The 18,946-nt window shown below is 41.7% G+C and overlaps 1 protein-coding gene across 26 annotated transcripts in view; it reads left to right on the plus strand.

Moving 5' to 3' along the window:
- Window positions 1–18,946, plus strand: part of PIKFYVE (phosphoinositide kinase, FYVE-type zinc finger containing) — a 78,197-nt gene that overhangs the window by 42,034 nt on the left and 17,217 nt on the right. For 20 of the 26 annotated variants that reach the window (XR_012588238.1, XM_074593999.1, XM_074594000.1 and 17 more), the window contains 20 exons: window positions 759–1,945; window positions 3,358–3,515; window positions 4,616–4,687; window positions 6,287–6,458; window positions 7,842–8,020; window positions 8,511–8,624; window positions 9,891–9,999; window positions 10,113–10,267; window positions 10,788–10,878; window positions 11,866–11,926; window positions 12,509–12,652; window positions 12,810–12,930; window positions 14,051–14,146; window positions 14,887–14,970; window positions 15,471–15,562; window positions 16,218–16,382; window positions 16,959–17,018; window positions 17,450–17,626; window positions 18,344–18,447; window positions 18,718–18,846. Coding sequence is in view for 22 of the 26 variants with exons in the window: in XM_074593999.1 (XP_074450100.1) it covers window positions 759–1,945; window positions 3,358–3,515; window positions 4,616–4,687; window positions 6,287–6,458; window positions 7,842–8,020; window positions 8,511–8,624; window positions 9,891–9,999; window positions 10,113–10,267; window positions 10,788–10,878; window positions 11,866–11,926; window positions 12,509–12,652; window positions 12,810–12,930; window positions 14,051–14,146; window positions 14,887–14,970; window positions 15,471–15,562; window positions 16,218–16,382; window positions 16,959–17,018; window positions 17,450–17,626; window positions 18,344–18,447; window positions 18,718–18,846 (3,470 nt within the window). In the remaining 4 variants the exon portion in view is untranslated. Of the gene's footprint in view, window positions 1–758; window positions 1,946–3,357; window positions 3,516–4,615; window positions 4,688–6,286; window positions 6,459–7,841; window positions 8,021–8,510; window positions 8,625–9,890; window positions 10,000–10,112; window positions 10,268–10,787; window positions 10,879–11,865; window positions 11,927–12,508; window positions 12,653–12,809; window positions 12,931–13,331; window positions 14,147–14,886; window positions 14,971–15,470; window positions 15,563–16,217; window positions 16,383–16,958; window positions 17,019–17,449; window positions 17,627–18,343; window positions 18,448–18,717; window positions 18,847–18,946 lie in introns of all 26 variants that reach the window. The other 6 variants (XM_074593998.1, XM_074594005.1, XM_074594007.1 and 3 more) reach the window with 3 other exon arrangements.

Genomic DNA, 18,946 nt, shown 5'->3' on the forward strand with positions numbered 1-18,946 from the left:
TAGCCTGTCTGGGCACCTGTTCAGTTATTTAACAATCCTCAGCATAAAGAATTTTTCTACATAGAAAGAGAGAATCATAGAACAGCATGGGTTGGAAGGGACCTCGAAAGATCATCTGGTCCAACCTTAATGCATCCAATAAAAATTTGCCTTGTTCCAATTTGTGCACACTGCCCCTTGTGCAGTCGTTGTGCACCTTTGAGAAAACAAGTTCCCCCTTCTGTGTAACCCCCTTTAGGCAGTGGAAGTCTCCAAAGGAAGAAGGAGGAAATGCTGCTTGACACATTACCAGTGGTGCTGGCACACATAAATGCTGTTAGTGCAAATCTTTGTGGAGATGCAGTCTTTGCATCTCTTCCCCTTCTGCTTCCCCATGCCCCCTTCAGCCTTTAAATTGTGCTCAAAATCTTGTAGGCTTTTCACTTGAAAGGGTGAGCAAACATGCCCAGGAGGGTAGTGATTCTTTTGCTTCACTGCTGCAGAGTCTAGAGTGATCTTAAAATATGCTGTTCCATGTGGCCTTTGCTTGGACTTTATGATTTGTTTTACAAAACTGGAGAAGATTTATAGCAAATGCTTGTTTTGCTTGTGAAAATAAGTTATTTCAGTAGTGATGTGAATTTCTGCAACTGGATTGTGCTACCAATGTTACTTGCTCTTAGTCTCTGTTACAGTCTCTTCAGCGTGTGAGATACCTAAGGGCAAGTTAACTGTAGTTGTCATCCTAACTGCTATGTTGGTTTTTTTGTTTCTTCTAGATCAGACAAAAACCCTGATGTTCTTCGAAGGGTGTCCCCAGCACCTGGGGTGCACTATCAAGTTGTGTGGTGCTGCAGAGTATGAGCTGGCCCGTGTGAAGGAGATCTTGATCTTCATGGTCTGTGTGGCTTATCATTCCCAGCTGGAAATCTCTTTCCTTATGGATGAGTTTGCCATGCCCCCTACTCTAACCAAAAACACCTCCTTTCACTCCCTTATTGAGGAACCAGGAGATGAAAATGAAAAACAGAATCTCTTCAATGGCGAGGACTTCAGCACAGCAGTCAGAGACATTGAACTGTCCTCTGAAAAGCTGCCTATAATCTCTGAGTCAGTGTCCTCTGATGAGGTCAGCTTGCTTGAACAAAGAGGTTTATTTGAGAGAGGTGACCAAGAGAACAGCCAACTGGAAATGGCGTCCTCAAAACAGCAAGAGCACCACAAAGTGGAGTCACCATTTCCAGTGTTCAACTCTGTACCTCCTGCAATACCTGAAACATCCCTGCTGCCGGTCCATGGCATGGACCAGCACTTGGTCACTCTGGATAGCCAGACACTGGAGCCTCTTCAGCAGGCAAATGATCTGCAGGAGCCTAAGAGTCAGATGAGAGTCTTTAGAGACCCTCTCCAGGATGATACTGGTTTATATGTCACAGAAGAGGTAACTTCTTCTGAGGATCGTCTGAAGACTTACTCTGCAGCTTTTAAGCAGGAGTTGAAAGATATCATTCTCTGTATTTCTCCTGTAATGATGTTCCGTGAACCATTTCTTTTGACTGAAAAAGGCATGAGGTGCCCTGCCCGGGAATACTTCCCTGAGCAAGTTTATTGGTCTCCTCTCCTCAATAAGGAATACAAGGAATTAGAGAGCAGAAGGAAGAGACAATTATTGCGGGATCTCTCTGGACTACAAGGGATGAATGGGAGTATCCAAGCCAAGGCTATACAAATCTTACCTTCTCACGAATTGGTTAATACTAGAATAGCAGAACATCTAAGTGATAGCCAGAGCTTAGCCAGAATGCTGGCTGACTATCGGGCCAGAGGAGGGAGGATACTACAGAAAAGCACAGATCCCTTTGCCCAAAGTAAGGATGTGTCTAGTGTCCCTACTGGAAAAACTGGGTGCAAAATTGAAGAAGACGAGAAGGGACTGGCTCAGAGTGAATCCTCATGGTCTCATAAGGTAGGATTCAAAGCTATGTTACTGAAAACCTAGATTACACTAGTTTCTCCTGGTAACATAGAAGGTGTATATATTAAATGTTAAATCAGAGTTGGTTTGTTGGGTTTCTTTTTTTTTTTTTGACTGGACCAAACCTTAATTTTGGATTGCAGTGTTCTGGGCACTGAAACAAGTCAATATAACCAGGGACTATGGGGATATAAGAAAGCAGAGCAAGAGACCGACTACAAAATTTCCCCGAGAAGGGACGAGGTTTTGAGACGACTATCTAAGAAATGCACAAAGTCAGCCAAGAATCAGTGTATTACGTTGCCTGTTCTACTCACCTGTATGTGACTGATTTCTGAAAATGCGTCGATGAAGGGGGAGAAAACTTAGCTTTCTTGCTGCTCATATTGGTGGTTTCTGAAAGTGTAATACTTTCATGTTCAGAGGGCTTAATGTCATGGAAATAGCAGTAGGCTACGATTACCTTAAAGTATTTGACTGTTCGTAAAAGTTTAAGTGATCTGAAGAAATGTGAGAATCTCATAATGGAGGGAGAAGAATCTTCTTTGAAATTTCAAAGCATGGCAGTATGTGCTTGTAATCAAAATATTTGAAGTTTTGGGAAACTGCCATGAAATCAACTAACTTGTATCTGAGGAGAAGGATTTTGGGACTAGCCTGATCTGGAAGTTGTTCAGGAAGAATGTCTATGAACAAGAGTAGCAGAACGGATCTCTTGAAATAGTCAAACATTTTGGTCCCTGAGCCAGTCGGCCCCCAAGTTCATGAACAGAAGCCAGTTTTTAATTGGTGATTAAACATAAACCTCTGTAGCTTCACAGGCCATGATCTTACCAACCGTAAGACTAGTCCTTGCTCTGGATCAGACTGGTTGATGCTGTTTTAAATTTATTCAGTGATCAAAGGAAAGTATTTGGTAACTTCATAGTTGTGTAGGGTGTGGAAGGGGAAGCAGCTCCTTTCCAGCAGCAACGAGGTGACTCTCTTCACAGCAGACAGAAAGTTGGAAGTCTTTCTATGGCCTGGATGAGTAATTGAGGTATAATATATTGGCAGAGTTTTGGCTCCAAGATGTCCTAAACTGTACAGTGCTTTGGAGACTCTGGATGTTTTTCTCCTGGCTTTTGTTGTTTTCTGTTTCCTTTAGCTTCCTTTCCACAGAAAGAGGTGTGTGCATTGGTTTTATTATACATATTAGTTAACGCTGTTCTAAAAATGTCAGTTAGCAATTATACGTGGTACAAGTCTACCTGAAGCTCAGAGATAATGGAAGGTTAATCTGTACAAAAGGAGCAAGCAGAGATTCATCTAAATAAAACTACTAGAATAGAATTTAGTCATCAGGAGTTGTGTGTGGATGGAAGTGTCTGTAACCAGTAAATGAGTTGTTTTCTCCCTACCAGGTGGATTGCCTGAGTCCAGTAAACCATCAGAGGCTCTGTGTTCTCTTCAGTAGCTCTTCTGCTCAGTCCAGCAATGCTCCAAGTGCCTGTGTTAGCCCCTGGTATGAAAACTACTCCTCTACAGCTTGTATAGTTGCCATCTGTTTTCCTAAGTCAAGGTCAGCGCTCGCCTCATAGCGGTATTTCTTTGAGGACTCCTTGGTAGGTTGTGCGCATCCTGTAACAGGAACTGTTGCCAAAAGAACTTTGTCTTGCCCGATCAGGTAGATCCAGTGCAGCGTCCCATAGCCTTTGTAATCCCCAAGGCGTAAATTCCTAAAACGGAATGCTTTAGTTGATCCTTCCACTGCAGAGTAATGTATTTGTGGGGAGGGCACTGCATGCAGTCCTGTGGGGAAGAGTTAGCGTATGTAAACACAGAAGAATGTCCAAGCCCAAAAATAAGCCTTGAGAGAATGTCAGAATACTTCTAGATTGTGTTATCTGAGAGTGGCATTTGAATGTATTGCTATCTTTCTTATATTATATTCAGCAGTGTTAAGGGCTTTAACTGTATTTTCAGCTTAGGGGGCTGTAATTTGTTAATTGTGTGCAATTTATGACATGCTTCTAGCCCTGCTAAACAGGACAGGTGTTTGTGTTTCATCATCTAGCTCAAGTGAAAGGACCCTCTTGCAGGGAAAGGTCTAGACTTCCTGTAAAAGCTTAGGAATGAACCAAAGAAGGTGATGATAAGGTCACTAAATAGCAGCAATAAGAGGATGTAAATTATTAATATTAGAGATGTCTGAATTGTGACACAAACTGATACTTACACGTTTTAAGTGGCCTGGTCACCTCAGGTTCTGAGAAAACAAGTTACTATTAAATCTTCTAGAAGAATAAGGTTTTATGAAGGCTTTTTTCATCTTCTGGATGTACCCTTTCTGTAAGTGTTTAAATGTCAGTGTTTGAGGCTTCAAGCTGTCTAGACTTCTGTGCCTAGATATTCTTGAAAGTAATCTTCAAAAGTGCAGCTGAATTGTATTCAACTTCTAAGCGTCAAGTTTAAAGTTATTCTAGTAGGACTCTGATCTCATTATTAGCAAACTTGACAGCAGGAATCTGGGAAGGGTAATGAAGAGGGGGGAAAAAACCTTTGAAGGAATACAGGGCTGAAAACAAGCCAGTAACGGTGCAGATCTGTGCACCTAAAGGATGTTGCACAGCTAACAAGGGCAGCAACCACCCTCTTAAAGCATTTTTTTCTCTGCTTTAGGATTGTGACCATGGAATTCTATGGGAAGAATGACCTGACTCTAGGGATTTTCCTGGAGCGCTACTGTTTCAGGTAAGGAGGAACTTATTCTAAATCTCATTCTAAGCAAAAGAAAAGCTTTTGATAGGTATGTGAAGCTGACCTGTTGCCGTCTTCATAAACTCTACTTCCTGTGCACTTACAAGAATAGCATGCAAGTCTGCAGAGCTGGTTGTGTCCCAGTAGAGGTTACCACTTAAATCTGTTACTCCCTTTGCTTTATTATTATGCTGTAGTGAAACAGGAATTGGGTTTAAGAATACGCTTACTCATGCTCACTTCTTACAAGCAAATACATCCACTGCTTTCCCCCTTCAGCCCTGTCCCTCTTATTTCCTTTAATGAGGGAGTGGAACAGATTACGGAACAAGACTTATGAGTTCATAAAGACAAATGTGTTCACTGAGCACGTTCTTGTAGCAATTAGGGCTCTAAGGGGCCTAGTTAAGAGTCTGAGCATGTATTCCAAATGGCTGTTTTTCAAGACAAGCAACTGTCCTAATCACAACTTTGAGGTTCCTATTTGAACCCTCATACAAGTTCTGGAAAAAAAACTACTCCTTTAGTGTTGTCTGACTGTCAAAGTAAGGCTTTGTCATATTTGCAAGGTGGCTAATACAAATGGTCCAGAACACTTTTAGCCCTGGTAAAGTACTGTGTAATTTATTTCATCTGACAGATGGGCAAGTTGTTAAATTTCAGTAATAACCAGTACTGCCAGAACCGCATACAGTCCCAGCAGGCTGTGAAGCTGGATGGGTAGCCTGTGGCTTCTCAAAAGACAAGATTACTCTGTTCTCTCCATTGGCCGCTTGCAGTAGCAAAATGCTCTTAATGTTCCTCCAGAGAAGACCAAACAAGTGTTTCTCCTTGTGCTGATCAATGAGGAGGAGCTTAGCTGCCCACTTTAAGTTCTTGTTTCACTCTGCAGACTAGCTAGTGTGTGCTGCAGTGAATGCTTCTCAATCTCCATAGTTTCAGGAATTAAAATTCTTTTCTTTCTTCCCCCCCCCACCCCCGCCATGATCTGGGCTCTTCTAGGCTCTTTCTGTTTTTGAAGAGTTCCTATTATGATTTGGTACCTAAACAGTTCAGCTTTTATTTTTCTGAGGTCAGTCTCTCTTTCCTAAAAGAAACTCATCCAAAGAAAGGTCACGGGTTTTTCGGATACGTAGCAGTATTTTGCTCATCTCTTTCTTCAGCAGCTGAAAGATTATCATTTTGAAGGCTCTTTGGCACATCTTTGTCCTCAGTAGCCTTTGCTCTGGTACACTGCCAGAGTGGTCTTCTAATTTGGTGCCAAGCACTTCCAGGTGTTTGATCCATATTTTGTGGACTACATGGAATATATTGGTAGAAAGTGATTAATTGTAAAAAGATTGTGATAGCAACCAGTATCCTGTCACTGCTTTTGGGACCTATGCAGACATTGCTAGCAAGGGAACTTCCCTACATGCTATTTCTAAATAAGTACAATTTGCTTTGCAGAAACAGCCTTTGCTAAAGGCTTAGGAAACTTTTACAGTAAAGGTAAATAGTACCATGATATTAAAAGGCGTGATATGTTGAATCAGTTCTTCAGTAGTGCCTAGCATATGATCATTCATAAGTGTTTCCATTTCTCTCTGTAAGGCCTTCCTATCAATGCCCCAGCATGTTCTGTGAGACACCAATGGTGCACCACATTCGCCGCTTTGTTCATGGGCAAGGCTGTGTGCAAATTGTGTTAAAGGAGCTGGACTCCCCGGTCCCTGGGTACCAGCACACCATTCTTACTTACTCCTGGTGTAGACTGTGCAAACAGGTAAGGATGTGGACTTAAGAGTCATTGCTATTCTAATTTAGTATTCCTGTTGTAACTGGCCTTGTATGGAAAGACAGCATTTCTGAGAAAATGCTCATCCCTGGAGCTATAGCTAAACTAGCAGAAAACCTGTTACCGATGCAGATGTTCTCGCGTATCTACAAATTCCTCTTGTAAAACTGGGGCCGTTGAGGGGGAAACGTCTTGTGTGAGGTAGTCCTGTTGGAAAGTGTGAAACCTGGCTCGGAGAGGATAGGTTTAAGTGGAGTTGATGTATTGCTGGAAACTAATTTCTGGCACGTGGACAAAATGGAGTTGCCCTCTAAGAGGTGAGGAGTATGGTCCCTTCCCTGCAGTGAATCAGTACGAGCATCAAAAGAATGCGTATGTGGGGAAGGGCAGACACTGAGACCTACTGACTCAGTAATTGGCTAAAACCACTTGGTGTTCTTTGATCTGCTATGGACTGGACGGTCTGCATTGCATCAGTGTGATGTCTAGACTTCCTTTAGTCATTAGAAAGTAAGTAAAATCTTCATTAGAGGAATGATAAATTGCTTTAAAAAAAAAAAAAAAACAACACAAGATAGTAAGTTGTGTATTATCTGAAACTTGTTCTGTAATTTAACTAAGAAAGCATTACCAACTGGATACTCATCTCTAGCTAAACGCTCTAAAACTTAAGAGCCTTCAAAGTGATGAGAGTAAAACTTAATTAAAAAGATTCATGCAGTGCCTGAAACGTGAAACACCATAATTGTCCATCTGGATGACTCAGTTCACCTACTTATGCTGGCTTAAACATGGGTGTTGGATTTAAAGATACCTGGAGGAAGTTAATGTATTTGCTGAAGGCAAGCTCTATGCTGCTGTGTATACACCTGTTCTATAACCCTTTATTTCTGTGTGCTCATGTAAACACTAATACGCTTGTGGCTATTAAGTATGTATGAAGCGGTGGCTACTCTTAAGCTTGCAAGCGCTGCTCCAGTTAAAATACACTGCAGAGCAATACCGATGTATTTGTAGCTGAAGAATCACCAGGGGAAAAGTATATGATGAAACCACTGCTGCTGACTGGGTTGCTGGAAATTGTCTCCATGCAGAGAAGTAGCATCCCAGATAGATACAAGCTTCTGTCAAGGACATGTTTGCAGTCCCCCAACTTAGCAGTTGGTTATGACAGGTGCTAGTTGATGATGATCTGATTTATTGTAACTATGTGTTGGCCTTAGCTTTGTATAAATGCTGTCTCTGTGGTTTAGCGTGTTTCAGGGTCATGGGTACTTTTGGTACTAGAAATACTAGATTGCTGTCTGGGTTAGACTGTCCTTAATCTTGGTTGAAGGATGAAATGAAAACACTTGGCTTTCAATTTTTCAGGTGACACCGGTTGTTCCCCTTTCCAATGATTCTTGGTCTATGTCTTTTGCAAAATATCTTGAGCTGAGGTTCTATGGGCACCAGTACACTCGAAGGGCCAATGTAGAGCCTTGTGGTCATTCCATTCACCATGACTATCACCAGTATTTTTCCTATAATCAGATGGTGGCATCTTTCAGGTGAGGTCTACTGTTAAAAACTTCCTTTTCTCTCTAGTACTTTGTGAAGCATGTTGCTCTATTACTATATATTGCATAGAGTAAGGATTCATCAGGTCTGTCCTTCACTTTGAGTACAACATAACTGCGCTATAACCACAAGTGTAGGATTGTGTGCTGGGTTGCAGAGGGCATTGTGAGTGCCTCGCTGTCCTGGATGGGGTGGGCAGTGTTCCTAAGAATAGATGGCTCCAGCTCGTGATACAGAAGGGAAACAGTTTTCCCTGTCTTATCTCAACAACTTCCAGAATTTTGTTTTTGCAACGTGATCTGTGGTTTTACTTTTTGCCTAGGAGATAAATGAACAAGGTGTTATTGCTACTAAAAGTAACTAAAGCCCCGGACACACTGACAGGATCCTTTTTCATATAAGGATCACAGACTGCAGTGTGGTGTGGAATAGTGCTATGTGGGGACAGTCTTGTTAATAGCTGTTGTATTGCCTTCTCAGCTACTCTCCAATACGGCTGCTTGAAGTGTGTGTTCCACTCCCCAAGATCTACATCAAACGGCAAGCTCCGTCAAAGGTTTCTATTTTGCAGGATCTCAAGGATTTCTCTCAAAAGTAAGCTTTGTTTTTAGTGCCTTCCTCACCTTATTTGTATCTTGGACTTTTATTAGCAGAACACAAAACCGTTTTTGCTAGTATAGCTAAAACTTGCTAAATATTCGTTATTTGATAGAAAAGTAATGGTTTTAAATACATCTATATGTGCATATACTTCTAAGGGAGGGTGGTATTTGAATATTTATTGCCTTTACTTGCTCTGTCTGTACTAATCTCTCACCTTTTCATCTGGTGGCAACTCAGCTTAAACATAGCCAGCAGAAACTAAGACTCTTCTCTTCTCTGTCCCTGAATGTTGCACTGATATTTGAATGATGTTGCCGAGTAGCCACTGAAAGGTTGGCCATCATCTGGTGTCTGAAATGTCACCTTTTTTTACAAAATACCTTCTTAAGCAGAGCTAAAATATTTCTAATTCCTCCCTCCAATACTAAAAATGGAACAGAGGAGGTGGTCCTAGAAGGCTTAATCCAAATACTGCAGGTAACACTTTGTACCCTTACCTTAACATTCCTTTTAGGAAGATCTGACCAAGTTTAAATCCTGCCTTAAGCCCAGAAAAATTTCAAAGGCATTGTTCAAATCTGGTGTCCAAACAGAGCTGTTTTCATTATATTGGTGACGTGGCAACTAAACTCTGTGGTGGGTAAGAGATACTGCCATTGTTAGCCACTGAGTATGATAACAGCAGATGGTCTGGTACCTTCCTGTAGTACAAGGAATTACCATAAACCTAGACACCTTCTAAATATAGGAACAAAAATGTGGGACACAGTCATGATGGAAAGTATTAAATCCAGCCTGACTGCCATTCTGCCTGGTGGCAGCATTCCCGTATGGCTGCTGTCTTTGTGACTGCCTGACTTCAGAACCTGTGGAGCTTTGTTTAGAGCTGAGTTACTCACTCTGACTGTCTCTGAGCTCTTCTGGTGGAGACGTAGCTTGCAGTCCCAGGTGACACAACAGTTCCCCTCTGCTAGTAATGTGTTCATGACCTTTGTATTGCTCTCTGACAACTTCCACTGCTAAGAATAAGTTGTGAAGAAAAATGTCAATGTGTGTAACTTCTAGGTTTCTGCTATACTGATGAATTTTTTCCAACTTCCCCTGTAAATTCAGTGGGACAGCCTACTGTGCAGAGGCTGTCTTATACCGTCTTTTGTATTCTTAAACGCTAACCTTAAATGCATTCAGACTTTTATTAAAGAATGTTGAAGTTGTTCCAAGTGGTCACAGCTTAACTCTCTGCATCTCTGTCAACAGGGTCTCACAAGTGTATCTTGCTGTTGATGATCGCCTTGCTTCTCTGAAAACAGATACTTTCAGCAAAACGAGAGAAGAGAAAATGGAAGACCTCTTTGCCCAAAAGGAGGTAATGGACTGTTTCTGCATTAGCAGACCATAGGCTGCAAAGTGTGTGGAGAAGCCACTCGCATCTAGTGTCATCTCTGGTCACAGAACACTGCCTGTTTTTTCTTTTGGCAGATGGAAGAGGGGGAGTTTCGAAACTGGACTGATAAAATCCAAGCAAGGCTACTTTCATCATCATTAGACACACCTCAACAACTGCAATCTGTTTTCGAGTCTCTGATAGCTAAAAAGCAAGGACTTTGTGAGATGCTACAAGCCTGGAATAATAGGTAAGAGGACGCACGTTGGAATCGTGAACAACACTGATACTGTGGTGTATATAGAAGGGAAGAGGTTCTTTTGTGCTTTTCTCTTTTTGTAATGCAGTGGGTACATAGAGAGTGTTATGACAGCTTGTGCTAATGTCCTCTACTGGTTAAGACCACAGAGCTGGTTGATTAGAACAGAAAATTATTTGGCGACAGATAATAAAAGTATTGTGTTACAGAGCACAACTTGCATCTGAGAGGAGAAAGCGTCATTTGAATTAAGGTGGAAGAGGGGAGCATGGGAAAGCAATTAATTGGGTGAAATTTTCTCAGAGGTGAAAAAATATTCTGGTTTTGGCCATTTGACACCTAGCTTTGGCACATGTTAGCAACCATCTGAGATTGCAGTAAAGACTTTGTGAAGGCATGTTTGGCTGTATTCTAGTGTGGAGAAACTTCATAACTTGTGCCTTTCACAGTTCATACCTGTAACCTATCTTTTGATTTTTTTTATTATTATTATTTTTTTTTTTTTTTTAAGATTGCAGGATCTCTTCCAACAAGAGAAAGGGAGAAAACGTCCATCAGTACCACCCAGCCCTGGGAGACTGAGGCAAGGCGAAGAAAGCAAGGTACAAATAGCAGGCTAGTAGTAGTAGCTAGCTACTTTTTTTTTTGTCTTAAGACTGGCTTAAGTTCACTTAGTAAACTTGTTTCACTGCAACGTATAGTTCTCAGATGTAAACGCTTGAATTGCGTGTTAGTATAGGTATCTTTTCCTAAAGATGTGAACCAAGAGCCATATCGTGCAGAAAATGATAGGATTTGATGATTTTCTGTGGTGCTTGTGTCATAATAATGTGGATACTGACAGCAGGGAGCTGCACTCAGTCAGGTGTATGCTTAGATAGGAAGGAGATCACTTTGCTAGACCCTGGATTGTTACCCATCAGGTTTATCCCTTGTGAAAAAGGAAAACTATCAGGAGAGGCAGAGCATAGGAAGGACTGATAATAAATTTGCAGGTTCATTTCTGTTCTGTGATGTATCCTGTGGGAACTGGCTGAGGGGATGTATAACTGATTTTGGACTGCTGCCTCAAGAGCTCTGTCTAAGGGCTCTTTTCAGCATGTTGCCGGCATGCTGAAAAACCACCCTTTGGGGAGCTGGTACTCTGAGAAGATGTCCAAACTGCAGTGCAGTACAATATAAGCATCATACAGAGAGGCTGAACTCCCAATGGTTCTAACATTTGCAAGGTGCACTAAGAAACCCTGTGAGACCCTGGATTTGCTCTACTGCATGCATGTGTATTCTTTCTGTCCTTATCTGTTAAAACACACTTAACCTTGATCTAGCAGCCAGTAGGTTTATATAGAGGAAAAGTAGTCTTTAAAGCAGCGTACTTTCATACTATCAGAGATGACAGAAGTAATAAGCATCTTGTGAAGCTGGGTTGCTGTTGCCTTGTCTTTTTCATGTGGTGGCAGATACAGTGACAGTGCAGTGGGTGGGAGTGCTCTGTTGTGGTACATCTGCTTTTGCAAGTGTTCCACGGAGGAAGGGATACAGCTATAAACAGCTTGGCATCAACATTGGTATTTTGTTATTCTGCCTAGATCAGTAGCATGGATGCTTCCCCACGCAATGCTTCTCCAGCACTGCAAAATGGAGAGAAAGGTCTGTTGTTTGTTTGTTTGTTTATTTTTCTTAAGCTACCAAAAGAAGCTTGCTGTAACCCTTTCCCTGACATAACATGGGAGCCTTTGATAATTTAAAGAAACAGGGAATCCCCATTGTGTCAAATGGGAATAAGACAATTTCTAGCTATTGTAAAAAGCTAAGTCTGCTTCTAATATGAAGCTGAATTACTAATGATATTAAATGGGCCAGCAAGGGTTTTCCCTTGAACTTGAGTTTAAAAACTTTCAGAGGCTTTCTATAAATGACTCGATAACTACATGAAATTTGGGAAATGCCTCTCCCCTCTTCTGTGAAGTGGTTCTGGGTGCTGAGACCTCTTACCTGTGAGGCATACTGACAGTTTGTGGGAACTGAAGGTAATGGATAGAAGCACATGCATTTTCTGGAGGTTATGTGCTACGTTGATCAGGTTGCCCATTCCGTTGCTCTGGGTGGCCTTACCTGCTTTCTAAGTAAAAACTTCTTGAAAGTAAACACTGGCGATAGCTTGGCCTGTGAGCAAGCAATATCACTTCTGACAGCTGTGTAAAATGGTTTCTTCTGTCCTTGTACTCTCAGAGGATCGTTTCCTGACTACTTTATCAAGTCAGAGCTCCACAGGCTCCACCCATCTTCAGCTGCCTACACCTCCAGAGGTTGTATCAGAGCATCCGACTGGTGCCAACACACTGTCTGAGCAGGATACAACAAGCAGCTCAGAAGGTATAGTTCAGTTGTGGTCTTGTGTTCTTTCTCTTGCTTCTCCGTGGCAAGTGTACAAGATCCATTTAGGAAACGGCAAATCTGTGGTCTGCAACCATCCCTCTGAATTTACAGCTTGAAGTTTTGATATCGTAATGCAGACTTATCTCTGTTCTAGATGTGTTTGATGGACACTCACTGGGATCTACAGACAGCCAAGTGAAGGAGAAGTCTACCATGAAAGCTATTTTGGCTAACTTTTTGCCTGGAAACAACTATAACCCCATTCCATTTCCCTTGTAAGTACTGCATAATATATATGATGTAAAAAATTAGCAGCCTGGTCAAATTGCAAACAGAGCTGTGCATGCTTCCTTTGCATAGTATATAATTTAAGTCGTCACTTGGGTTTGCCTCTGAACAAGTTATAGAACTTCCTCAAGGCAAGAAGTTTTCTGTTTCCCTTCCAGGTGTCTGTAGGTTACCCACTTTTCTTGTTAATACCCTTGTGCATATACGTTATCAGTTTCTCCTCCTTGTAGCAGACATGCCTCCTCAGAGCTCTTGTGGGAGGGGAAGGGGTGAGGGGAAGGAGTGAAAGGTGCCTTCTAACTTCATTGCTGCAGGGAGGGAGCAGAAATGTCCTTCCTTAGCAAAGACTTACTAAAGCTACATGCCTGCTTCTTGTTCTTGCTTCCAGACCTCTTCCAAGGGTTGGACTCAAATTGGCATTGTCTGGGTGTAGGTCAGGTTCAATGGCTACTGCATGTGCCTTCAAGTCCTCCTCTCACATGAAAATGGGCCGGCTGGAAAGTCTTTCAGCTACTTGGTCTGCGTGCTTTGTAGTGTTTTTTTGTTTGACATGAGCCTAACGTTTGGCAGCCTGGGTTTAACTTCTGAATCCTACCCCCAGGGTAGTAGCGGAGACTATGGGCTGATGAGGTAAAGTTAAATGACGGGACCCTACAGATAAGTAAAATAAACTCTTACAGAAACCGAGGAGCGTTTAGGAAATTTTCTGTGCTAAACTGCTTGTTTGGAAAAGAGTCCAGGTTTGTCCCCTGACTTCACTCTGCACGCTATGCTACAGGACAGTCAAAACAAATTCAGGCAGGTTTTGGTGCCATTAGAAACAGTGGCTGCTAAACAGAAATAGACTCTAACTTAGAGCTGGTCTTCTGATCTAAGCAGCTTGCTTGAAGTGCTGGTTGCCCTAACACATTACCATTTAGATTTAACTACATAGCTATGAATGTGTCTATTGTGAGAAGCTGATCCGGGGAGCTTTGGTTCCATGCTGAGACTTAAGCTTGTGCCTGAGAGTGCTGTGATGAGATCTGGGTTTTGACCAAAACTTAACCTCTTCTTTACACAAACTTTTATGATCTACTAACAGTCCTCTCTGTCATTTTCATTCAGTGACCCGGATAAGCACTACCTAATGTATGAGCATGAACGTGTACCTATTGCAGTCTGTGAGAAAGAACCAAGCTCCATCATAGCTTTTGCTCTCAGGTACTGGTGTGATTTTGCTGTTCATCTGACACGTGCTGTACTTCTGCAGCTTTTCCGTGCAAGGAATATTTAAATCCTAATGGTAGGGACCAAGCATGACAGAATTTCTTAACTTGTCAGTGTTGAGAGTTTCTGCCAGAGCTGAAGTTCTCTGCTTTTACTACCGGGATATGGAAAGTAGGTTTTCCAACTGGCAACTGGATTTTTGAGCTTTTCTTGATGAACTCTACTACACAAAAATGAATTAGTTGTGTATTGTTCCCTGTAATGTGACATTGTTGGAGGAAGAAATACAACTAGATTTTGCTCAGCTCTCCAGGCTGGTGGAAGTGCAACTGAGCTAGGGAACAACAGTTAGGTATTCATACTGCAGTCTGTCCTTTGCCTGCCTTTGGTTGTAGCAGCTCTTGCTACTACTCAGCTCTCCAAACCAGCTGCCTCAGTAAATCTTGGTGTTTGCATGACACAAAGCAGCAGACTTTTAAAGAAGCGTATTCGTAAATTGTGGTAGAGGGAGAAACAAGGGGGGATTTTTCATGCAGTATGATGCAGAGCAACTTCTGTTCCAAGGCAACTAAGTTCTAACTGTAAGAAAAAAATAAAGAGGATTTTCTGCTGTGGATTTTTGTTTCCTGTGGTTGTCTTTGAACTGAATCTTTGGGTTGGTGTTAGAGTTTCACAGAGAGCAGCTGACTCTTCTGTTTTTTTGTTTTTTTTTTTTATTTTCCTTTCCCCTTCAGTTGCAAGGAGTACAGAAATGCCCTGGATGAGTTGTCAAAAGCATCTCTGAAGAACAGTTCTGAAGAAGGATTACAGCCGAACAGGTTACATGCAGGAACTAGAGTACATAGAGCAAAAGCACAGTGATTGTAGCCAAAATAAGCCAAAACTGTGATGGGGAAGGACTCTCAAAATATGCCTCTGTTAGGATCTCTACTTTCTGATGGAATCTGACACATTGCCTGTAACCAACACATGCTTTTAGTATCTGAATTTCCATTTTGAGTCCCCCATGTTGGGGACTGTGTTGGCTCCGTCACCTGATCCCTTGACTGTGTGCGTGGTAGGGATTGCTGGGCTGCTTACCTTTTCTGTGATGATGGATGGAACTCTTGCTATGGAGCACTGGGAGTTTTTTGTCAGGGTTTGGAGGAGGACAACTTTGGAGAGTCCCACACCGTTACAACTTTAAACTGTATCCTCTTCCCTTAGCAGTACTTAGCGTTAGGCATGGAGGAGAAATAAATGTACACAAGTAAAGCAATAGTGTCTCAGGTGGCAGTATTTGTTGGGCTCATAACTTTTTTTTTCTTTCTCCTTTCAGCATGTCAGACAGCAAACCAAAGAACAGTAGCCCTGTCCGCCTGCCTGAGGCTAACATGGGTCCTTCAACTCGCAATGCAGAACCAGAACAGCGTAAGACCATTTTGCCAAAATCATATCCATGATGCTAATCTCAGCTCAGACTTGCAACCACTTAACCTGGATTCTAGCTTTTGTGAAAATTAAGTTAGAACAAAGAAAATTCATTCCGAGTTGAAATTGTGACTAGTCTTAGACCTGACTTGATGTAGAACATGGTGGGGGGTGGGGGGGGGGGGAGATTGTTTTCTGAAGTCTCTGCCCGCGATGGCTTTCTCTGATTATTATGAGATCAGACTATCATTCCCTGATTTAATATGTTATGGTGTAGTGCACCTTGGGTTGTTCTTAGTCTAGCCTGCTTAGTGGGGTATGATGCCCATAATGTGTTCCAACCTCTTTTGGTACTGCCTTCTTTAAAAAGATGGCAATTAAAATATTTTGAAATGGAGAAGTGAGGCTGAGGTTCTTACTATGTTAAAGACATTTATGCTTGGGCTGTGTTTTCAAATGACTCGGCATTCGAGAATGCTTTTCAGAATACTAAATCAGCTTAGCTGATGGACCTTGGTTGCCTGAAGAATAGCAAATGAGTTAGTTGAATGACATCATTCCTCCAGTTAGAACGATGAATGGACAATGCTTGTATGAGTTATTAAACTGCCTGTGCAAATGCCAAGGCCAACTTCTTTATTCCTTTTCACTGTAGCAAAGAAAGCATCTGGTGTTTTGTCTTTCTTCCGTGGCACTGGAGGGAAAAGCCCAGACCTGTCTTCCCAGAAGAAGGAGACCTTACGTGGCGCCGACAGTGCCTACTACCAGGTTGGACAGATGGGCAAAGAGGGAGCAGAAAACCAAGGAGCAGAGCCTCAAGGTACAAGACTGAGTCCACCTTCTGTCTTGGATTGTTACTTCTCCCAAATCTCATTCATGCTTATAAGGCCCAGAATGCACTCCTCCTCATACTCTTTCAACAGTCAGGATTACTCAACATGCATTGAAAATGAATGATTTGAGCATCAAATGTAGGTTTCTCCTAAAGATGTTGCTCTGCTTTATGAGAAGGGAAATAGGGGTCTTTAAAACCCCAGTAACCATAGGGACATTGTGTAGTCTGGGCTTGAATACCTTTTGATTGAGTTGACTCAATCAAAAAACAGCCCAGTCTCTTCCTCACTTCCTGTTTAACTTTCATTGTTTCAGCTCATGGAAAATGAATTAAGAGAAAACAGAAAGGAGAAAGCTTGTATTTACATGTCCAATGAATAGCAGTGCCTTTCTATCATACAATTATAGCTGTATCTCTCATTCCCTATGTATAGTTCCCTCTATATTCTTGGAAAAAAGTAAATATTTTTCTTGTAATCTGAGTTTACAAGTAGTGTCTTACATGGCGTTCTCAATAATAATAATGAACAGCCCTGACTGAATGGTCCCTTTATGCCTTCAGATGACGCAGATGGAGGAGATGGCCAGAAGAAACAGCTGGTGAATCCCCATGTGGAACTCCGTGAGTAGTTGTAAATAGTAACTTGAAGTCTTTAACTGACAAACTCCTTTCCTCATGCAAATGTAATGGAAATCTTGAAGTTAATAATTATTTTTTCTTTGTATTGGACAGGAAGGAAAAATACAGAGTAGTGCAGTTCTTACTGTAATCAGTCTCTCTGTTGTAAAAATACCCTATAAACCTTCTGTCTTTTTTAATTGATCTTTTGTCTGGATGCTTTCCCATATACTGTTTGCTAACATAAAGGAGGTTGACTTTCCTGTAAGTTTTCCATTTAAATCCTATTGATTTAAACTTCCGAAGTACAATAGTCCTGTGACAGGGATATTTAGCACAATAGTGTTCTTCTAGATGTCAGTAAAATCCCTAAGTGTCATCTCAGGTAGTCAGTATTGCGTGCTGTTACTGAGGAAGAATTTTTCGTTTTACAGAGTTTTCAGATGCAAATGCTAAGTTCTACTGCCGGATTTATTATGCTGGCGAGTTTCACAAGATGCGCGAAGTGATACTGGGGAGCAGTGAAGAGGACTTCATCCGATCCCTCTCTCACTCTATGCCCTGGCAGGCACGAGGTGGCAAATCTGGGGCTGCATTCTATGTGACTGAGGGTAAATGCAGCTTCTTCCTCCTTCGTAATTAGAGGGTATTATTTGGGGTTGGTGGTGGTTAGTGTGTTGTTTAATCTCTGATTACCTCTAGCCAGAGGGTTGCTGACTGTGAAGTAGCCACTCAGAATGGAAAGTTAAGGGAATTGTTCTGGAGTCTTCAATATCAGATTATTTGTTTCTTTGTATGTGCAGGAGAACAAAATGTAGTTCTGTTTTTCAGTAGTAGCAGCTAGGGAGGCCAGTTGAGCAGAAGGGTTATATTCTCTTAGGCAGGATTCAGAACAAAAACTTGGGTATAATTCAAGGAAAACTGATTATCGAATACAGTGTTTCTTATAATCCCATGTGCTATAGTTGATTTATAGGCATTTTTTTTTAACCATGGCTCATTCTAGGCCCCTACTTGAAACAAGTCTTGAATGGAACGGTCTGTAAGCTGTTTCTGTTGTCTGTATAAGAAGCCCGTATAGCTGTGGTAAATCTAACTTGGGCAGCCTGTTCTCCCTGATTTGCTAGAAGGCTGAAATCCAGAAATACAGAATATATGAAGTAAAAAAGGTTTCTAGAAATGAGCTTGTGTAGCTAAGGATTTAAGAGAACTGTAGTCCTTTAATTTTTCAAACCACTTCAAGCTGTGCAACAGTCCTAAAGAACTTGCAAAGAATACATCACTTACTGTATGTAACCCTGCTGCCTCTCTGTCTGATGTTAAAACAGATGATAGATTCATCTTGAAGCAGATGCCTCGTCTGGAAGTCCAGTCGTTCCTTGACTTTGCTCCGCACTACTTCACTTACATCACTAATGCAGTTCAGCAGAAGGTATTTAATAAAAAAATGCATTTATTTTAGGCAGTGTTCTGTATTTTACAGACTAGTAACAATTTCCATTAACACATAATTTTCATTTAAGTAAAAGAAAATGTTAGAGGGTGTGAGTTGTACTAATAACGTGTTTTTAAGATGAAAAGTGGGAATTCTGCTGGAGCTTCTAAGCTGTAATCCACAGTCAGACAGTACAGTGGTGCCTCTAGTATTTGATTGCTGATTGTCTGTACGCAGAGATCTTACCCCATGTCTTCTCTTTATCAGAAGCCCACAGCACTGGCCAAAATCCTTGGGGTATATCGAATTGGATACAAGAATTCTCAAAACAACACTGAGAAGAAGCTGGACCTGCTTGTTATGGAAAACCTTTTCTATGGCAGGAAAATGGCTCAGGTAAGCAGTTCCCCTGCAGTGCAGTTCTGACTGCGAGCAAGAGCAGAGTTACCAGTAGCTGTCTAGGTAACTCTGAACGTTGCATGTGCTGTCTATATCT

The sequence above is a fragment of the Larus michahellis genome, chromosome 7 (assembly GCF_964199755.1).
Source record: "Larus michahellis chromosome 7, bLarMic1.1, whole genome shotgun sequence".
Taxonomy (NCBI): Eukaryota; Metazoa; Chordata; class Aves; order Charadriiformes; family Laridae; genus Larus; species Larus michahellis.